The 18977-nt window shown below is 38.0% G+C and overlaps 1 protein-coding gene across 1 annotated transcript in view; it reads left to right on the plus strand.

Moving 5' to 3' along the window:
• The window catches only part of CD109 (CD109 molecule), a gene marked incomplete at its 5' end in the record, with an annotated part of 72499 nt that extends 53757 nt beyond the window's left edge, over positions 1–18742 (plus strand). Inside the window, 8 exon segments of the mRNA XM_009080107.1 lie at positions 192–357; positions 1437–1627; positions 5011–5166; positions 5252–5317; positions 11879–12015; positions 16330–16486; positions 16897–16999; positions 18552–18742. Coding sequence (XP_009078355.1) covers positions 192–357; positions 1437–1627; positions 5011–5166; positions 5252–5317; positions 11879–12015; positions 16330–16486; positions 16897–16999; positions 18552–18742 — 1167 coding nt within the window.
• Positions 18743–18977: the final 235 nt, after the last annotated feature.

Genomic DNA, 18977 nt, shown 5'->3' on the forward strand with positions numbered 1-18977 from the left:
AAAAGAGTGCCACATCAAAAGATTTGCCTTTGAAGTTTGTGCCTGTGACTGAGAGTGATTTTTCAGTATTTCTTGGTGGTTGTTTGGTACTAGTAATTTTTCTGTTTCAATTCAACTTTTTCTTTTACATTTTAATATTTCAATATGTATTTTATTCGCTGTACATTCTTCAATATGATCTTCATTTCCAGCATGCTTATGCCATCAAGACTGCTACAAACTTTCTAGAAGATAAATTAGAAGAAGGCATATCAGATAATTATACTTTGGCACTTGTGACATATGCATTGTCCTGGGCAAAAAGTGCAAAAGCAAAGGAAGCACTGAATATGCTAAACCAGAGAGCAGAACACCAAGGTATTGCACAATGTCTTACAGAGTGGTGTGGATGGATTTTTGTCAAATTAAAAAATTCCCATCATATATCTACAGCTGCATATAGAATTCAAATCTGATTTGAGTATGATCTAGAGAATAAACTAAGAACTTCCAAGACAGCCTTAATGAAAAGTATCCTTAAAAGAATGACAATTCACAGCAAAGCTTGGCCTTTCAATGTCAGTTACCATGTTCCTGATAGGAGTACCATGGTGCTATTGAAGAATGTGACTTGTCAGTTTTTCTGTGTTATTATGAGGACTTGTAAGATTATCCTGATTAAAGAGAGAGAGATGGATGAAGTTAGCTATTCCAAAGTGATTTGGAGAGATCAGAAGAGCGTTGGGGAACAGTTAGAACCAGTATTGGAATGAAGACATGTGAAGTATTGGACTTTCTGTGAGACAATACTGAGGTCTGTTGCACTTTCTCTGGGGACCCATCATACATTATGTTTAACCTCTGTGGAGTTCAGCACAGCTGAATTTTTTTTCCTGTTCTGGGGGAAGAACAGACCATACAGAGTATAAGAAATTGGAAGGGCTTGACTCAAACTAGTAACTGTCCTCTTGAAAAAATCAAAAGGAATTAATGTTCTAGCCTAATAACGGAGCCTCCTGAATGTCCCTCTGTGTTCACTGAGTTAGACCATTTGGATGGTCACTTTTGGGAAGGGAAGAAGTCAATTTTTTGGGAAGGCTTCACTCAAGAATGTGTCTAGTGAGCAGCTGTGCTGAAGAGGAAGGAGCACTCGAACAACAAGGTGACCTTTTCATAAGGGTTCCTTTATGTGAGCACTTTGGGCTGACAGCAGAAGGATCATTGTAAATGTCACTGAAATCAATGGGAGTAACTATTTAGATTCTGGACTCAGCCACTGTTGAGGAAGTGCTTATGTCAGTCCTTTATGAGACACATGCCTAAACACTGAAACACTTTCATAGAACCTTGCTAGATCCCATATGTAAGCATTAATGAAGAGGTTTCCCCTAAGTCTTTCCCAGAAATCCAAAGACTTAATTTTGTGAATCTGAGGTTTTTATTGGTTCCTTTTACAGGAGAATTTCGTTTCTGGACAACACCTGCTTCTGAAATTTCTGACTCATGGCAGCCACGATCCATTGATATTGAGCTTGCAGCATATGCTCTGCTCTCCCACTTCCATCAAGAGAGATTAGCAGAAGGGATCCCTATTATGAAATGGCTAAGTCATCAAAGAAATCACCTGGGGGGATTTTCATCTACTCAGGTAATATCTTAAGTGTTTTTGTTATACTTCTAAACAAGCATTGTACATTCAAAAAAACAAAAAGGAGAAAAAGAACTTTTTTTTTGCATAATAATTATGGGGTTTTGTTTTGCTGTTACAGCCTTGGTTACATACAAGCTTGCATTCTTTGTGATACTGGCATCTTAAACCTGGACTGCCAGTGTTTTTGGCAACTCTAATAAAAAAGAACTAGAGGGTGACCTTGATTGTATAAAATATTAATAACAAAAGATCTTAAATTAAGATGAAGTAGTGATGTCCATGGAGAAGCAATTAATCAGATTTTCCAAATAAGTATGATAAATATCTGTCTTTACTCTCTTTCCAAGGAGAGAAACATCTTTCTATTCTTTCCAGCTCCTGAAAGGCGATTAACTAGGCCTTTAGCTAAGGGGAGTAAGTTTTAGAGAAGCAGCCTAACCTAGTGCCTCTGTTGGCAGTTGGTCTTAACTTAATAATATACTTTGTCCTCATTATTGCATAGATTTTTCATGGACCATGAAATTTGGAAGATCTTCATTATCTCCAGGAGGTTTCTATGTTATTGAAGCCACATCTTGTTAGCTGTGCTGGCATCCAGAAAAATTAGATAGTACTTTGGATTGCATTAGTTTAAACTAGCTTTTAAATTAAGTACAAATGCTGGTCACAGTAAAACGTCACATTTGATTATGCTGCTTGATACCAAGCTGTACAGACTATCCTTCATTATTTTCAAATGTTGGTTGGAATTAATGTGAGAGAAATTAGTTCTACTAAGTAAAATGCAACTTAAGAACCAGCCTGGTTCCCCTGAGGTCTTAGTATGTTCCTGATGTGTTAATTCTTGATTATTTGAAGAGGTTGATTGAAGCAGTAAATGAGTTGAAAAAGCTTTTCTCTATTCTCCAGAAACCATTTTACTTGGAAGTTCGAAAATCCAGCAATGTACCATTTACCCCTGAGGGTGAAATTAAGAAATGAATTTAATCCTTTTGTTCTTCTATAGTCTAAACTATTTTGATTTCAGAATTGCTCCAATGTCTCGCTAGATGCCTTTTTTAATTTGTGGAAATGACCCCACAGTTTTTTGTTAACTTCTAAGATTACTTTAAAAAAACAATCTTTGGAGTGTTTCTTCCATGAGTTTATTACATTAGAAACTTAATATATTGTTCAACAATAAGGAGGAAAGTAATCAGCTGCATGTGTGATGCTTTGTACGTTAGGGTATGGTAATTCACTGCAATTTATACGCATGATATAGCTTCCTATGAATTTGCAGTCAGTATATTTTGCTTTATAATTCTTTTAATGTTTGGACATAAATGTACATATTTCACTTATACAGAGGGATATGTTCACATGAAAAAATAGCACATACATGAATGTTGATTTCAATGGTAGGGAAGAGTAACAAGTTCTGCAAAGCCTGTGTTGCTGGCCAAGAAGGGCCTCTGAGTCTGGCTTGAAACCACAGCCTCTGACTTTTCAGACTGTGTGTTTTCATGCTGAGTTGTGCACCTTGTTCTTCAGCTGTGAATGTTGCCTGGTAAAAAGCCTTGGGTATGCCTTCTGCTTTAGAGCACCCAAAGGGAATGTTTATCTCCTCTGTAGGTGGTTCTTTGCCCTTCTGTTTTTCGCCTGTGCTTCTGAGAGTCATTTCAGGATGTGGAAGAGCTCTGAAGTCACCTTCAGCAATGGCAGATAGCATTTCTAGAGATCTTGAACTCTCTCTGAATTTAGGGCAAGAAATGTAAATGTGAGAAATGTTATTGCAAAGACTTGGAAAAGGTGCTTCAAGGTATTTCTTGGTTTCCACAACTTAAGTAAGAGTAGGGCTATTTCTGCTTTCAGGTGATTAAAAACATATTCTCCAACAAGATCTTATAGCTCCTTAGGTCTGTAATACAGATCAGATATATAGATGTGATAGGTCACTGTAAATTCATTCACTTCAATGTGAAAGAAGTTTTGTAAGCCTGTACTTCCAAGCCATAGTCTCCATCAGAAACTGACATAGAAGTAGAGTAAGGGTAGAGTCATTCAGGTGCTTTGTCACTGTCTTCTCCAAAGGAGTAACCAAAAACATTCTTTCAGGGTGAATTTTGGCCTCCTACTGAAAAAGTCTGGTACTTAGTGCAGACTATTAAATCTTTCTGTAGTCTGTTAGTCTCATCTGTTCTGTCACATCATGTTAAGCACTGGAGTTGGGATCCCAGGTGGAATGGTTCAGCATATCAGCCACTTTGGTGGCTGCTAATCAGCTGGTCTTTCTGGATTTTAAGAAATCAGTGTAGCAGGTCATCTCAGACAAGGATGTGGCATGGGAAAGAGAGTGGGTTTTTATGATTTAGAGTGCACAGTCAGCACGTGCTGGCACCTGAAGGTATGGCACAGTCACATGTTGTAATTAATGAACTCGTTAGGTTAGAATTTTGTTACTAGAAGCAGCCTAATAATAAAGAAAACATCTGTATGCCAAGTCTGCAAGGCCAATTTTTTCACTCACACTGGTTAAAATGAAAATAGGTGTAAAATGAACTGAAAAAACAGCAAAAATCCCTGTGAATGATTAGAGACATATAACTGATTACTGTATTTCTTCCCAGAAAATAGTGGATGTTTAAATTCTCATTCAATAAACTGTACTGGACCAAATGTTCAAAAACTGGCTTGTGTGTTCCAAATCTGGGGAGCTAAGCTTACAATCATACACAAAGACAAACAAAAGAGAGTTTTAGATACATATATGATAATGTGTTTGGAAGTGTATTCTGCAGTGGTTAAACAGTTGCACAAAACCTTCGGATCAAATATAGAACACAAAAACTTAAAATAACCCTTAATATTCAACCCCCTTTGAAATTGTTGCCATGTGTCTTTTTTTTTTAATGAATGATAGTAGTTTTTCAGACCTATATTTTTTGCTTCAGAGATCAAGGTACTCTGAATAACTCCTGTGCACTACTGAGTATTTAAGGCATAATCACTAAATAAATCTAGAAAGTAGCAGTATCATTATTTTCCTCCATGGCTTTCTCTTCACTGTCGGTGTGGTGTGTAATTCTGACTGTTGTGTCTATCAGCTTGTCAGGCCTTCTAGATACCTTGCATAAGAGGAAAACTTCCATAGCTGGTTTCCACTTCATTTTCTATTGCAAGTCAGAGCAACTAACTTTTTGTCCTGTGTTGCCATCTCTCTTCTGTGCTGGGACCTTCATGTCAGTGGAATCCCAACAGAGATGTGGAGATGGCTTTATGAAGACTCCAGCATAATCAACAAATGGGTCAGTGTAGGGACCAGGAGCTCCCCAAGGCATGGCCTATACATTGTGCAGACATTTTCTATTTAATAATGAAAGATTTGTTTCTCTCAACAGGACACGGTGGTGGCTCTGCATGCCTTGAGTCTATTTGCAGCTCTCACTACTGCAGGCAAAACAGAAATGGATATAACAGTGACAGCACCTTCCTTGGAAATGCCAGAAATATTTACAATTGACACTCGAAACCGTTTTGTGCTTCAGACCAAGGAGGTACTGTAGAAAGTGAGGAATACTTTTGTGAAGTCTACTGACTGAAAATACTTTGACAATACTGGTTTACTCATCTTTCTTCCAGATTGCCCCTGCACAACCAGTGAAAATTACAGTGTCAGCAGAGGGAATGGGATTTGCTGTCTTTCAGGTATGCAATGCAGTTATTCTTGCTAAAGATATGCTCTCTCTAAAGAAGTTTTATAAAACATGTTAATAAGAGCAATCTTCTGAAATGTCTTAAATCCGTGCCAAGGCATTTTACTAACTGAGGAATACTGTGAACCAAATATCGTCAATGGACATGTTCATGTGATCGATTCTGATTGATGGCCTAGCCTTTTAAGTACTGCTGGATGACTGACAGTTTTGGGGCGCTTCTATGGGCCAGAGCCATATCAAGGCAGCCCTGTCCTCTGCAGAAATGCAGTGTGTAGTTGCAAGACCAAGGATTGCAGTGGTACACAAAGGTCAGAGTAAAACAGGTATGTAGAGGCAGAAATGCCTTATTGGGAACCTGTGGCAAACCATGGCAGGACACAAATCAGTTCTTTTCCTTTTACTGAGGTAGAATGCCATAAAAGGTCAAAACCTAAAAATATGAGAATATTATGGTCAGGTTCTCCAGCAATTTTTCCACAGTTCTGAAACAGCATGAAAAAATGGAGTCAAAGGATCCTGCAAACAGTAATAGATGCTTAGCATCAACCAAAAGTGTGGGTATGGCAGAATGGAAGGGAGGTATGGTGAGCCCCTCTCTCCCTGTCCTCTGGAAGACTGTCTTGGAATATAAATTCAAATATCTTTACTTATATTTAAACAAATGATCAGTGCATACAGTATTTAGAATTAGCAAGCCATAAATAGTCTTTTCAGCTACTTGCTCTTCCCCCATATCAGAGATTAGGTTCTGAAGAAATTCTGCCTCCAAGATTTTCCCTGACCGATAAGAAATATATAAGGAGAAGATAGTATTAGATCCTGCTTGATATGGCCACTAATGGGTCTTGCTTCCCCACTGCCTTATCCATGATAATGGGTTAGAACCATGCAGGTGAAAGAGAAGACTTTTGAAAGGGTATGGATAATGCAGAAATATTAGTCTCTGAGCATGAGACTCATTTTATTGGAAGTATACAAATAAACTCCTAATTGCAAAACAGACAGAGTTCCTACTAGACTCCTTCTGGTCATACTTGGGAAAAATGAACTCAGGCTGCCTTTAATTGTCTCAAAGTTTTATGCCAGGTCAGATTCCATCTCAGGTTCCTCTCAACCTGACCTTCACTTTAGTGTTCCTATGTATGTGGGAAACAAAAAAGTATGGTGATGGTTGGTAAATATGCTTTGGGATAAAAGACCTGTTCAAAGAAACTTTTGCAGCTATCAGCAGTGAACAGCAGCTGGAGATACACCTCATTCGTTCACCATCAGTCTGCAAAACACACAGTACCATAAATCATAATCTGCCTTTATTAATTCCCAGAAGTACAAATGAGGTTTACAGCAAAGTTCAAAAGTTTCAGAGGATAATTTAGATTCAGGCTTGCAGGCCAAGATAGGAACGAACATCTCAGTGGGACTGTGTTCACACATCTGTGGTTTCTGTGTGTGTGTTTGTATGTGGAATGTAACAAAGTGGGGGCTCCAGAACAGTTAAGACTACTTAACTTTAATCATTGTTGAGAAATACTCCCTGATATTAAGTCAACTAATTTGTCAGGCGAGCTGATCAAAAACTTTTCAGCAAATTGTTTCTTGCTGGAAAACACTGGTTTGTTGAAATTAATACCTTTTTGTGGAAATACATTTGTTCCAATTATGTTATTGCCAGCAGGAAAATTTCACATCCAAACCAGCATGTCTGGTGAAGACTGAGCAGAAGTCTTCCACCCAAAATAGCCAGTAGTTGACTCTGTGGTGGGACCACTCCTTGGGGATTTATAGCACCAGAGATTAAGTTCCTGCTTTGTTGTATGAATGTAGAAATGTTCTCCCAAATAACTGATGCTCAGGAACCAAGGCCACATTGCCTTCTTAATTTAGGTCACTATGCTGTTGCCTCTTTTCCTGAAGCTTTGAGTCAGAGATGCCGTGACTTGATTCAAAATGTTGTACTTAACACCCTGGAGTAGCTTCTCCAAAACCTTGTCTTTGCTGGGATCAGTTCTTTCCTTTTGCTTCCTTTGGCAGGTCTAGTATTCTAAAAGAAAGAGAACTGAGGCCATTTGACTGAGATTTCTTTTCTTTCCCAGACACAAGCTAGATCTGGGTCGCATTTAATAAATCAGATAGCATATGACACTGTGATCACATTTCTTCAGCTGGGTTTCATTGTCTTGGCCCGCCAAAGAACAGTGGTGAGATTCACTGTTCTGGGATTTGAATTTCTGGCCAAATGTAGCGTGTCAAAACAGTAATTCATTTAAATATCACAAACCAGAAGATTTGGTCCATTAATGGAAATGTTTGGTTTCCCAACAGAATGGATTCTTAGGAAAAAAAGTTATTTCTTTGATGAAATCTCACTGTCTGTGTGTGCATGTTGGCAGTGCATTAACTCTTGACCCTGTGGGATCTCATAAAATGTATTTTGGAGAGCAAATTGCATAAGCAGACTTTTACATGTAGCTTTGTGGTCCTGCTGTCAACCAAGTCTCCTAGCTTATCTCTTCATTGTGTGGGCATATACCATGGATGACCTAAGACCTCGACTCTGCAAGAGGGAAGAGAGGATAGGTTAAGGTGTATGAAAGGCACTCTCTAGAGAAAGAAGTCAAAGAAGCAATTTTCCCTAGGTTGCCTGCTGAAAGTCTTGGAAGAAACACCTCTCTGCTGTCTGGAACCACTGTGAACTGGTCTTGACACAAGCCTCAAAAAATTGGCATGGCCTGTGCCTCCTGGAAGGAAGGAAAATGCCACTGAAATTGAGGACCAGAAACAAGGGGAGGGTGGGCAGGTTCAGCAAGGGTGGATAAGGGCAAAGTGGATACGTGAACAAGATCTCCTGACCATATATAGAGAAGAAGTGAGAATAAAACCTGAGAATCCCCTGTTACTCATTACTGAAAAGCACTGCTTGTTTTTTCCACTCAGTGTATTTTTACCAGACTTAGGCAAGGGACTGAATGTTATTTAGTGTGATGGTACTGAGAAAAGTACATGATGAAATGCACACGTATTTCTTCGTTACAGTTCGAGTGGATACTAAATACTGAAAGGGACAGAAAATTATTGGAGATGATTTCACTGATTTCATACCCTCAGTCAAGCTCATATGTGCTGTTAGTTGAAGAAGGAAAAGGATAGGGCAAGAGACTTTGACTAGGGCATTATAAATGTGTCATTTTTTGAAGCATAGTGCAGTTGATAGGGTAACCTACTGGTACAAGCATCATTCTCATGCAGAAGACTAGTTTTTAGTCTTCTCTTCTTGGGCCTCTCACCAGAATGGGTTGCAGTATGACAAGACTGGACCAGTTCTGCCTTTAGCTTTGGCAGCTGGTTCTTAAAAGAGTTAAGAAATGCAGTTGCTCATTTTGTTGATTTACTGCTAGTTTCTGTATAATAGCCTTCTGTCCTCAAGGTAAAAGTGTATAAAGAAGAAGGCTTTAATTAAACTCTGTGTTGTGAAAAAGTTTCCCTTCATTGTCATGAGAAATCATGAAAGGAAAGTCAGACTGTAATAGCAGTAACTTATTCCATGAAAATACTAGCTGATTGACCTGTTCAGTACATGGTTTCAGACATCCTGCATTGGCAGTAAATTCCCATTCATTAGCTTTTTCTGGCAAAAGTTAAAACAGCTTTGTTTCTGTGATGACAGATTGTTGAGGCATTGCCAGCTAGTCTTTACCAACGTTTTTGCATGCCTTTAACTGGCAAGTTTTGTAGGTTGGCTGCATCCTTGGTACGGTCTTCTCCTGTGGAGCAGTTATATATGATAAATCTTCGCTGTTGCACCATGATTGTCCTGAGTGCCTGTACAGAATTGACTCTTTACTCACACAGCATGCTAAATTCAGCAATGCTGGGCAGGGCAAGGGGAACTGTGTGTGTAGATGGAAAGAAAGAGCATAACTTTCATATCAAGGAGTGAAGAGACAACAACAAAAGCAAAACTCATAAATTAAAGACTCCTGTGTTTGCACACACCTGCTAGCCTATAACTGACTTGCTAACCTATAACTTGGACAAGTCACTGTCATACCTGTAAATTTGGACTGACAGTTTGCCATTTGCTGCCTGAAACTGTTGTAAAGGAATTACAATTTTCCAGAAGCACTCCTCATTGCCTTTTCTTTAGCCAAACAAAATGCATGTTGGGGTCTTGCAAGGGGAGTTATTTGAGCCACTTTCTGCTTATTTTTGTACCAAAATGAAAGTAGAACCACTCCCTCACCCTGCTATGTGTTTATCTAGATGACAGAGGGAAGAGATAATGATTATTGTTGTGGCAGTCTGGTGAAGTTCCCACTGACTAGAAAAGAGGAAATATAACACCTATTTTTAAAATGGGGAAAAAAGACCCATGGAACTACAGGCCAGTCAGTCTTGCATTGATTCCTGGCAAGATCATGGAGCAGATCCTCCTGGAAACTATGCACATGGAAATTAAGGCAGTGATTGGTGACAGCCAACACGGCTTCACTAAGGGCTAACTGTGCCTGACAAATGTTTAGGCCTTCTATGACAGGGTTACAGCATTGGTGGATGAGGGAAGAGCAACTGCTGTCATCTACCTGGGCTTATGCAAAACATTTGACACTGTCCTGCACATCCTTGTCTCTAAACTGGAGAATCATGGATTTGATGGATGGACCACTTGGTGAATAAGGAATTGACTGGATAGTTGCACTTAGAGAGTTGCAGTCAATGGCAAGCAAGAAGTGATAACTCACTAGTATACCCTCTTGCCCTTCACCAGTTTGCAACACAGGGCCTTCCCAATCCACAGGTCATCACTTTGTACTCTTTCTGGCTTGGTAGATATTTTCTTGATAAATTTTTTTCTTCAATAATCATGTAAATTTAAAAATATTTCTGATTTTGTACAGCCACACTTTCTTGCAGCAGGTAGTTCTGCAGCTAGTGACATATTGTATGAAGAACCAGTACCTCTTTCTTGTCTTGAATCTGCTCTCCTAGTTCTTGTATTTGAAGAGAAGGCATAAGAACTGTGTTGGGTCAGGGCAAAGCTCAGTCTTAACCCAGTGTCCTGTTCTCCACAGCAGCTAGAGGTAGATGCTCATGAGAGAGTCTAAGAAAATAAATACATCTAATATATTACCTGACTGTCTTCCACCTCTTACCATGTGTTATTCAAAACCTTCAGCTAGACTCAGTTTCTGTGGGCTTAGAAAATTCTGATTCCATTAAGTTCTCTATTTCACCCTTGTATACTTGTACAGTTTAATATCTGCACCATCTTGTGGGAAGGAATTTTGCAATTTAAACTTTCACTGCATGAAAAAATTTCTTTGTGTTCAACTTTCCCATGCAAGTTGTCATTCTGTTCACCTTTACAATGTATGTCCTTCTTCCAGCATACCTGTTTATGGCTGAATTTCCATCTATTTTACCGTTTCTTAAATGGTAAACAGATCTGGTAGTACCAGCTCAAAGCTCATTATTATGTACCTAAAAATTCTTTCTTTTTGCAACTCTCTGCAATAATCCTAGTCTTTACTACCCCAAACAGACTAGTGTAATCAGCAAACTTTACCACATCAGGTCGTGTATTGATAGGTTTAATGCTGGTCACCCAGCACAGATTATTTTAGGATTCTTCTCCTTTCATGTGTGAACACTGATTCCCACCCTCTCTACTTATATTTTAACAGCCCTTAATCCCTTGGCAGCTCCTTTCTTTAGGTACCTTTGGCTGGTAATCTTCCTAACCAGCTACATCCCCATGTAACATCCAGGTAGCTTATACTAAACAGAGGTCAGTTATCCACATTTTTTCATTTGCTTTAGGTAGCTGGTGGGTTTATAGCAACACCCTATTCTTCAGTGTGTCATATTTACTAATTTGTCCACTAATTTGACTCTTTATTATAGTTTTGAGTGTGTTTTCCAATACAGATACTGAGTTTACTTGATATGCACAGTTTACTAGACCCTAAGTGCCATCTTAAACTGTAGCTTTGTCTTTGCACAGATGAACTAGATGATAAAACTACTTAACTGCGAGAAAGCTGTGTTGTTCTGGAGTAATGTGCTATTCCTCATCTGTTTTGAGTACATGAATGTGGTGACATGAAGACTGAAGACATATTCTATACATACACTATGTATTTGCTTTTGCTCTGCTTTTATATATAGTTTATTTCTTTTAAGCCAGTGGGTGTTGGTGTCTAAAGTTTGCCTTTATTCATCCCATTTCATGCTGTCAGGAAGTAGCTGCACACATTCTAAACCAGCAGACAACTACTAGGGAGAAAGTTGTTGGTTGTCCTAGAGCTCGCTTGTGTTTACCTCATTTGTGTCCAGCTAATTGCATTGGTTCTGCTGCATTACGAAGTGTTCAGAAAGGATATTTCTTTCAGAGAATTCCTATGGACCTCACGTGTACAACTGTCAAATACAAGTCCATGTATCTTGTCTCATGTGAGTGCTCCTCTGGCATTACACTGTTAGAAACTTAGTGTTTTAACCACACAGATTTGCTTTACATATGTCATCTAATGTCTGTACTTGCAATCCACAGCTCAATGTTATGTACAACACAAAACACACTGATCAGAGTCTCAGATCTGTCCAAAAGCAAGAAGCCTTTGACTTGAATGTTGATGTAAAGGATGACAAAGATGATAAAAACCATTTGACCTTGAATGTATGCACAAGGTAGGTAAATCAGTTGGAGCATTTCTTATACATATTTTTCTACACAGCTTGTAAATTGTTTTAAATGAACTAAATTATCCATTTGTTTGTATGAATTTACTAATGTATGGGATGTAAACATACAACTAAAGGGAATAAAATATTTACTTTGTAAAAATATCAACAGTTAAAGTAAGAAGCAATTCATAAGTCATTCATAAGTCACCTTGCTGGCCAGGTTATTTTTTTTTTTAAACTGGGATGATTACAGAGGGTGGTACCCTAAATGTTAGAGGTACGTGGAATAGTTTGTGTGAAATAAAAAAATTAAGTCAAAAGGCTTCTCTGGTGCAAGTGCTTCTGAGCTATATGGAGGGCTGTGAAGAGACTTGAAAATTGATCCCATATCTTCTGTTTTCTAACTTCTAGTAACAAACTGTGACAACTGCCCATTACTCTTACCTTTGCTTTTGATCTAGAAGTAGATACTTCTTTTCTTTTATCTTTTATTTTTATTTATTTTTTTAAAGAGAGAAACAAGTTCTGAAGTGCTGAAAATACCATGAAATAAATTAATCATTCTTTGTTCATCTCTATTAATAAACTTTGCTCAGAACAATTTTGGCAAGTGTCAAAATCTATATTTACATAATGACAAATTCAACTGTGGTTTTGCCTTCTTGTGCAAGTATCTTTGTGGTCTTTCATTTACCATTAGTTATGAATTTGGTGATAGAATACAATGTAAGCATTATTCTAGATTTGAAAGAGGTGGTAAGTTTTCTAGCCAAGATCATTCTGTTCTTTCAGCTGAATCAGGGGCAGTGTGGAGTTGGGACACACATGGGAGTGTGTGTGTGCATCTGGGGGGATGCTTCTTGTTTAGTAATCATCTAATAAGAATTGAGCTGAGACTGCTGAAGTATCATCTCAGAGACCACTGAACAGCCACCAGATATTACCTGGATAGAATTTGGATCTGATGAGAACAGGTGACATTGAACAGTCATATTGCATAGTCCTAGGTCAGCCAGTCATTGAACCAAGTCGTTTCTTTGGCTGTTTTGCTGCCTCAGTTTTACTTGCTGTGAAAATGTTTCTACATGTTTCTAAAAGGAATATATTAAGGGGTTTGTTTTCTGACAGCTTCTTCAGTATGCATTTCCTGTTGTAGTTAGAATACTGCATATCTCATAGAAAACCCTCAAGGGCATTGTATCTATATACGTATTTGATTTTATCTTCTATCTTTTATTGGGGGTGTTAGGTTATAGGTTGGACTAGATGGTCTCAGGTATTTTCCAAAGTCAGTGATTCTGTAATTATCTACAAGGATGTTGGGATGTCTACATTCTTTATATTTTAGGATTTCATCTGTTTGAATACTTCCTGTAGAAACACTGGTTTCTTCTAGTGACATTATAATGGGTTCCTTGTAAATGCAAGATTTGCAAAGTACCACCTGAACCACTCTGATTACTTTTACATTCCTTTCATCCACATCCTCTTTTTACTATTTATTTAAACTTTGAACACTGTATGCCAAGAATTATTTTTACACTCTGCTGACCACAAGGGAGCTGTGACTGGAGATGGAGCCTCTAGGTGACACCATCATACAAATAATGAGCTATAGGGAATATGATTTCAGTACACAGGATTGATTTAATTTGGGAAATAGCCAACAGGCATAAAGCCAGAACTCTGTTTATGTGTGTTTCTGGTATCAGTTCAAGTGACACAGATGGTGGGCTGGGATACCAGAATACATGAGAGCTCTTGAAATAAAATGGGCTTGTTCTCTTTCAACCTTTTTTTTCATGAAGTGTCAACAGCTTTCTAAAGTCTAGTATAAACTCCTGACATGGAAGGGGGTACCAGAGGCATCCTTACATGACGGGTCTGAGCCGTCTTGTCTGAGCAATCTGTTTCTGTAGCTAAGACCTTTGGCTCAGGACTGACAGGAAAGGCTTCATCTCTCTGAGAAGGCTCTAGGGTGATGATGCTTTAATTGCAGAGTATTCAAAGGATTGGGGGAAATCAAGTGGCATTATAAAACTTCCTCAAGAGATTTTGGGAGTATTTTGATCATCAACTCTTATCATGGGAAGTGGACTGGTGCAAGTTCTAGTAAGTCTGTGTTTCTATTCTTTAGGCTGAGACTTCATCTTTGGTTGCTTAGTTTGACAGCTTAGTTGTCATCCTCCTCTTTTTTCCTATGTAAGTTGTATGTAATATATACCTTATCTATATTAAATTCCTGAATTAGTTCACAGTTGGTCTACTTATGATCTTTACACCATGATGCAGCTTTCTAGTAGAGAAACCAAAGGAGACAAATATATATAGTCTAGTTGTGGATATGCATTTAGCTGTGGATATACAGTCAAGTACTGCAGGCTCCAACTCCGCAATTCTTCTTTCTTTAATCTGCAGAATATTCACCTTCTTTCAACTAGCTTGATAGTGGTTGGCCATGATCATCTTAACTGGGTATCATTTATGACTCTGGAGCAGATGATGTCTCATTCAGATTGAAGTGGCTCTTGGTCAGAGGAGCTAACTCACTGTCTGGAAAGCACATACCTAGGGCTGCCACTTTCTTCTTAGTCTTATTGCCTGCATGCCATTTACAGACATGGGAAACTGGTCACTCATGGTTCTACTCACTCTCTTTTTTATGCTTTCTGTCTGTGCTAGCTTGGTGCTGTTCTGTCCTCTTTGCATCATCTATGAGTGGTTCTCACCCTGATCTCATATTGCTGAAGAGCTGAAACAAAGTTCAACTAAAAACATTCTTAGTTTTCTTCAGGTGCAAGTTTCAAGTCTTTCTCACTGGTCATTCTTGCATGCTGATTTTTGTGGGTTTTTTTTTTTTTTTTTCTTTTTTTAAGATACCATGGAGTGAAGAGACAATGCCACAACCCACTCTCAAGGCTGCCTCTCTCCCTTGTTAAGAGAGCCAGATTCTCATAACTTCTAGGGATATACCTAATTCACTCCTTGGCAATATCAAGCTGGTTTGGTTACCTGTTGGTATTTTAGTAGCACTCCAGGCTGGCTAGACAGTTTGGGTATTTTACTCTCCTCTTATTGGTAATTATGCAGAAATGATTACATCCAGTTCCAATTCAGTTATTTGTTTTCAATAGCAGCTCCTTTGGCACAGCACATCATCCAACAGATGGTTTCATTTGGTTCTAATCTCATGAGCCAACTGAAGTCAGCAGTTGTGCTGTATTTCTTTCAAAGTCGTATCTGTGTTCAATCAGCCATGCTGCCAGGCTTAACAGCATTGCTTTGAAAGCAACTCTTCCCTTTCCCCCCAGCCCCCTTTTTTTAAAAAAAAAATCAGCTCTACAAAGAAATAATTTCTTTCAACTACTGTCAGACCTTCAAATTGAGAATTGCAGAAACTTCTATTCTAGTGTAACAATAATAACTTACTCTCCATGCTAAGGTAGGGGAAACTCTTCTGCCACCTGCTTTGTTTAAAGCAGTGCAATCTTCTGCAGGTCATTTAGGTATCACTTGTAGCACAGAGCACCATAAATATATTTTGATATACATCTGTTGTGTACCATAGTATGTAATACTATAGAGCATATTCCTTTCTCAACAGAGCAAACGTCTTTAGTCCAGCATCAGCTTTTCACATTGGAAGAAGATGCAATAATAGGCATTATTTAGGAAAAAAAGAAGGAACTTAACCTATTAAATCTTTTTTTCCAAATCTGGATTAATAACTTGGCTATGCATTCTAAAAGTGAAACTATGAGAAATAATCTGATCATGTTAGTGGAAACGTTAATCTCTGTGAAGGAAATATGAAAAGGTTCGGGAGACTTTCTTTGTATGTATACCTGTATTTTACCCTCTAAAATGAGTAAAAGCAAAAAAAATGCATCCATAAGAGCAAATGTGTATATTTCAGTACAAGAAGTCCTACAGCAGTTTTAAAATTACTTCTTTTGAAAGATGTGTTTAATTGCAATATTTTCTGTATATTTGTGATGTAAGCTTGCACTTGGATGCCGGTATAAAGTTCCTCGTGGTGTCAGTGTGGTCTCTCATATGATTTATGTACTGTAGTCTCCTCAGTGCTAAATCTGCTTTTGCATATGTGGTTGAAATTAACAGGCAAAATAATAGAGAAATCAATTATTATCTCTTTATCGTTAGAAATTTTCTTGCTGGCATTTTGTTTCATTTGTTTCCTAAGTATTCTTAAGTATTATTACTTCTATAGTTGGGATTTAAAGATCAAGCATTTTCTTTGGAGAATGGGCTACTGCATTTCTACTAAAAGTTTCTTTGTCTCTCTGTTTTGAAAAGGTACTTTGGTTCTGGCACAGCTCCCAGTAGTGGCATGGTCCTCATGGAGGTTGACTTACTCAGTGGTTTCTCTGTGTCACCAGATTTTGTTCCATTAGACAATACAGTTAAGAAGATGGAAAAAGACAATGGAAGAGTCAACCTATACTTAGACTCTGTAAGTTGAAAATAACAAAGAAATGTGTTTGTAGTGATGTTAATCTTGACTCTGACATTATTTGGCTTAACTTTTTGCAAAGACATTAGGATTGCACTCTTTGAGGAAATCAACTTCTGCTATTTACATGGAATTAATAGTTCCACTGTTTTTTTGTGAGACTGATTGGATAGGTACAACTCTGTTGTATTTGTAAGGGGTTTCTAAATTAGGCATCTTAAAAAACATATGGCAGATATTTCAAGGAGTCTGTAATTTGAGCAAAATGACTACAAATGACATAAGCATCTTTATATGTATCCTTACTCCAAGTCTTTAGAAATGGACTGCCACTGAGCAGAAGGTCCTTACCTCTTCCACAAAGCCACCAGCACCAGGGTTCTCAGGATGTTTCTCTTCTGTTTTTCTAGTTAAATGAAACACAGGTTTGTGTGGATATTCCAGCTGTGAGAGACTTCAAAGTGGCAAATATCCAAGATGCCTCAGTGACTGTAGTGGATTACTATGAACCTAGTAAGTGTCAATCATTTCAAATGTGAATTAATTATTCAGAAGTTTAAAAGAAAGTTTCTTTTTGTGGAAATGGACAAATTTAGTGAAGAGAAAGTCACACTGAACTGAAGTTGACTCTTTTTGTCATTAAATTGCAGCGTTTTTGGACATTGGCATGCCCAATTTTCTAACAAATGGTAGTATTTCCTCAGATATATATGTTTATTGTCCTAATGGGTTGGTTCCTCAGCTGGTGTGAATTGTGATACCTTAGTTGCCAGCTGGTAGAAATTGGCTTCAGTCTGGTTCAACATGTTCCCAAAACTACCAAAATGAAGCAGGAACTTCACTGTGGTTCACTTACCAAGTTAATAATTCTTTCTCAAGTCACTTTTACATCTGTTTCTGGTTTAAACTAAGAATCCTTCACTAGAAAAAATGCCAGTGTTTTGATTTCTGTAGTTATCCAAAAGAGATGTACATCGAAAAAACAAATTTGTTGGGTTTTTTTGGCTTTTTTGTTTTGTTTTGTTTGGGGTTTTTTGGGGGTTTGGGGTTGTGTTTTATTGCTTTGTTTGGAGTGTATTGTGCTTTATTCGTTTGTGTGGAGTGTGTTTTAGAGAAATGCAACAATGTACAAAGCTCTTGAGCAAAATGAAAAGCAAGGAAAGATTACAAGCTGCTGGAGAAAATACTAGGTTTTCATTATATCAACTAGCTGGAACATTATTAAGGATTCAGGCTTGGTTTGAGATAAGGCATAAAAAAGTTGTATAGGCAATTTTTTTCATGTTGGTTTGTTTAAGCACAATGCAGAAGACAGTCAAATATGTGTGCTGCTTTCTAGCTAGATGAAGATCACATTTATGAATGAAACTGAATATAATTTCAGTTGAAAATGCTATTAATGAAAAAGAAATCGCAAGGTGCTTTGTTGGAACAAAAAACTTCAAAACAAAACCAAACACTATGGGAAATAAACTTTGCAAAAGTTTGTTCTGTGAGCAATTACCATGCATTGATGTTTTTGAATTTAATATGATTTTTCAGGCTTCTAGTCTGTTTGGCTCTGTAGCAACCCTTCAGGGAACAGAAGAATAAAATACAGGAGCAGGAGCTAGGTGAGGAAAGCAGTCTCAGATTCAGGAAGCTGAAGCTCCCAAATGTGATAGCAAGAGAAAACGTCAGGTTTGAGAGACTTTGCTCTTAAATCTTATAGCCAGTAACCTGCTAGGTAAAGCATCCAAATTCCTTTGTTATGTAAGTAGGGGCAAAATCTCTTCCAAAATGTTTGACTGAGGTTTGTGAACAAATTGGGTCTAACAGTTGAGATGGAGTCTATGAAAGTATGTCTTTCACCAAGCATTTGCCTGAATATATTGAGGTGTTCTGGGTGAAGAAAAAAAGATGAATTCCTAGGTTTAAATGTCAGCTCTGAGAAGTATTTTGCGGTGTGTGATGAGGTCTGCATCAGAGTTTAGTGCATCCTTTAAAAATATTTTCTTTTTGAAGCTGTTTCATTGGTCAGCTCTCAGAAGTTCATTAACTAATGTTAACTAACCTTTCTGAACAGGGAGAAGAGCTGTGAGAAGCTACAACTCAGAAGTAATGCAAAGCATAACGTCTTGTGACTTCTGTGAAAGTGATTGCAGTCTTTGTCATCGAAATGGTTCTCCAGCCTTGCTTCAGCACTCTCCGTTGGCCTCTTTGTTCTCTGTGCTGTTTGTCCTTCATGTAAACTTGCTGTGCAGTTGGGTCCTGTAAAAGGAAACAGATTATATTTCACATCTAAGGTTTCCATAAATTATCCAAAGAAAATTCCATGTTCAGATACCAGCCTGACTTTAGTGATTACAGTGACCAAACTCCTGCTGCGTTCAGGGAGAGCTGGGCTGGCCCATATGGTAAATTTCTGGCTGTGCCAGAAAACTTCTTTAAGTGTCTCCTGGGAAAACTTTCCAAGAGTTAGTTTCATACTGAAGTTATTTTCTGAAGAAGC

Source organism: Acanthisitta chloris, unplaced genomic scaffold, assembly GCF_000695815.1.
Source record: "Acanthisitta chloris isolate BGI_N310 unplaced genomic scaffold, ASM69581v1 scaffold7288, whole genome shotgun sequence".
In the NCBI taxonomy this organism is placed as follows: domain Eukaryota; kingdom Metazoa; phylum Chordata; class Aves; order Passeriformes; family Acanthisittidae; genus Acanthisitta; species Acanthisitta chloris.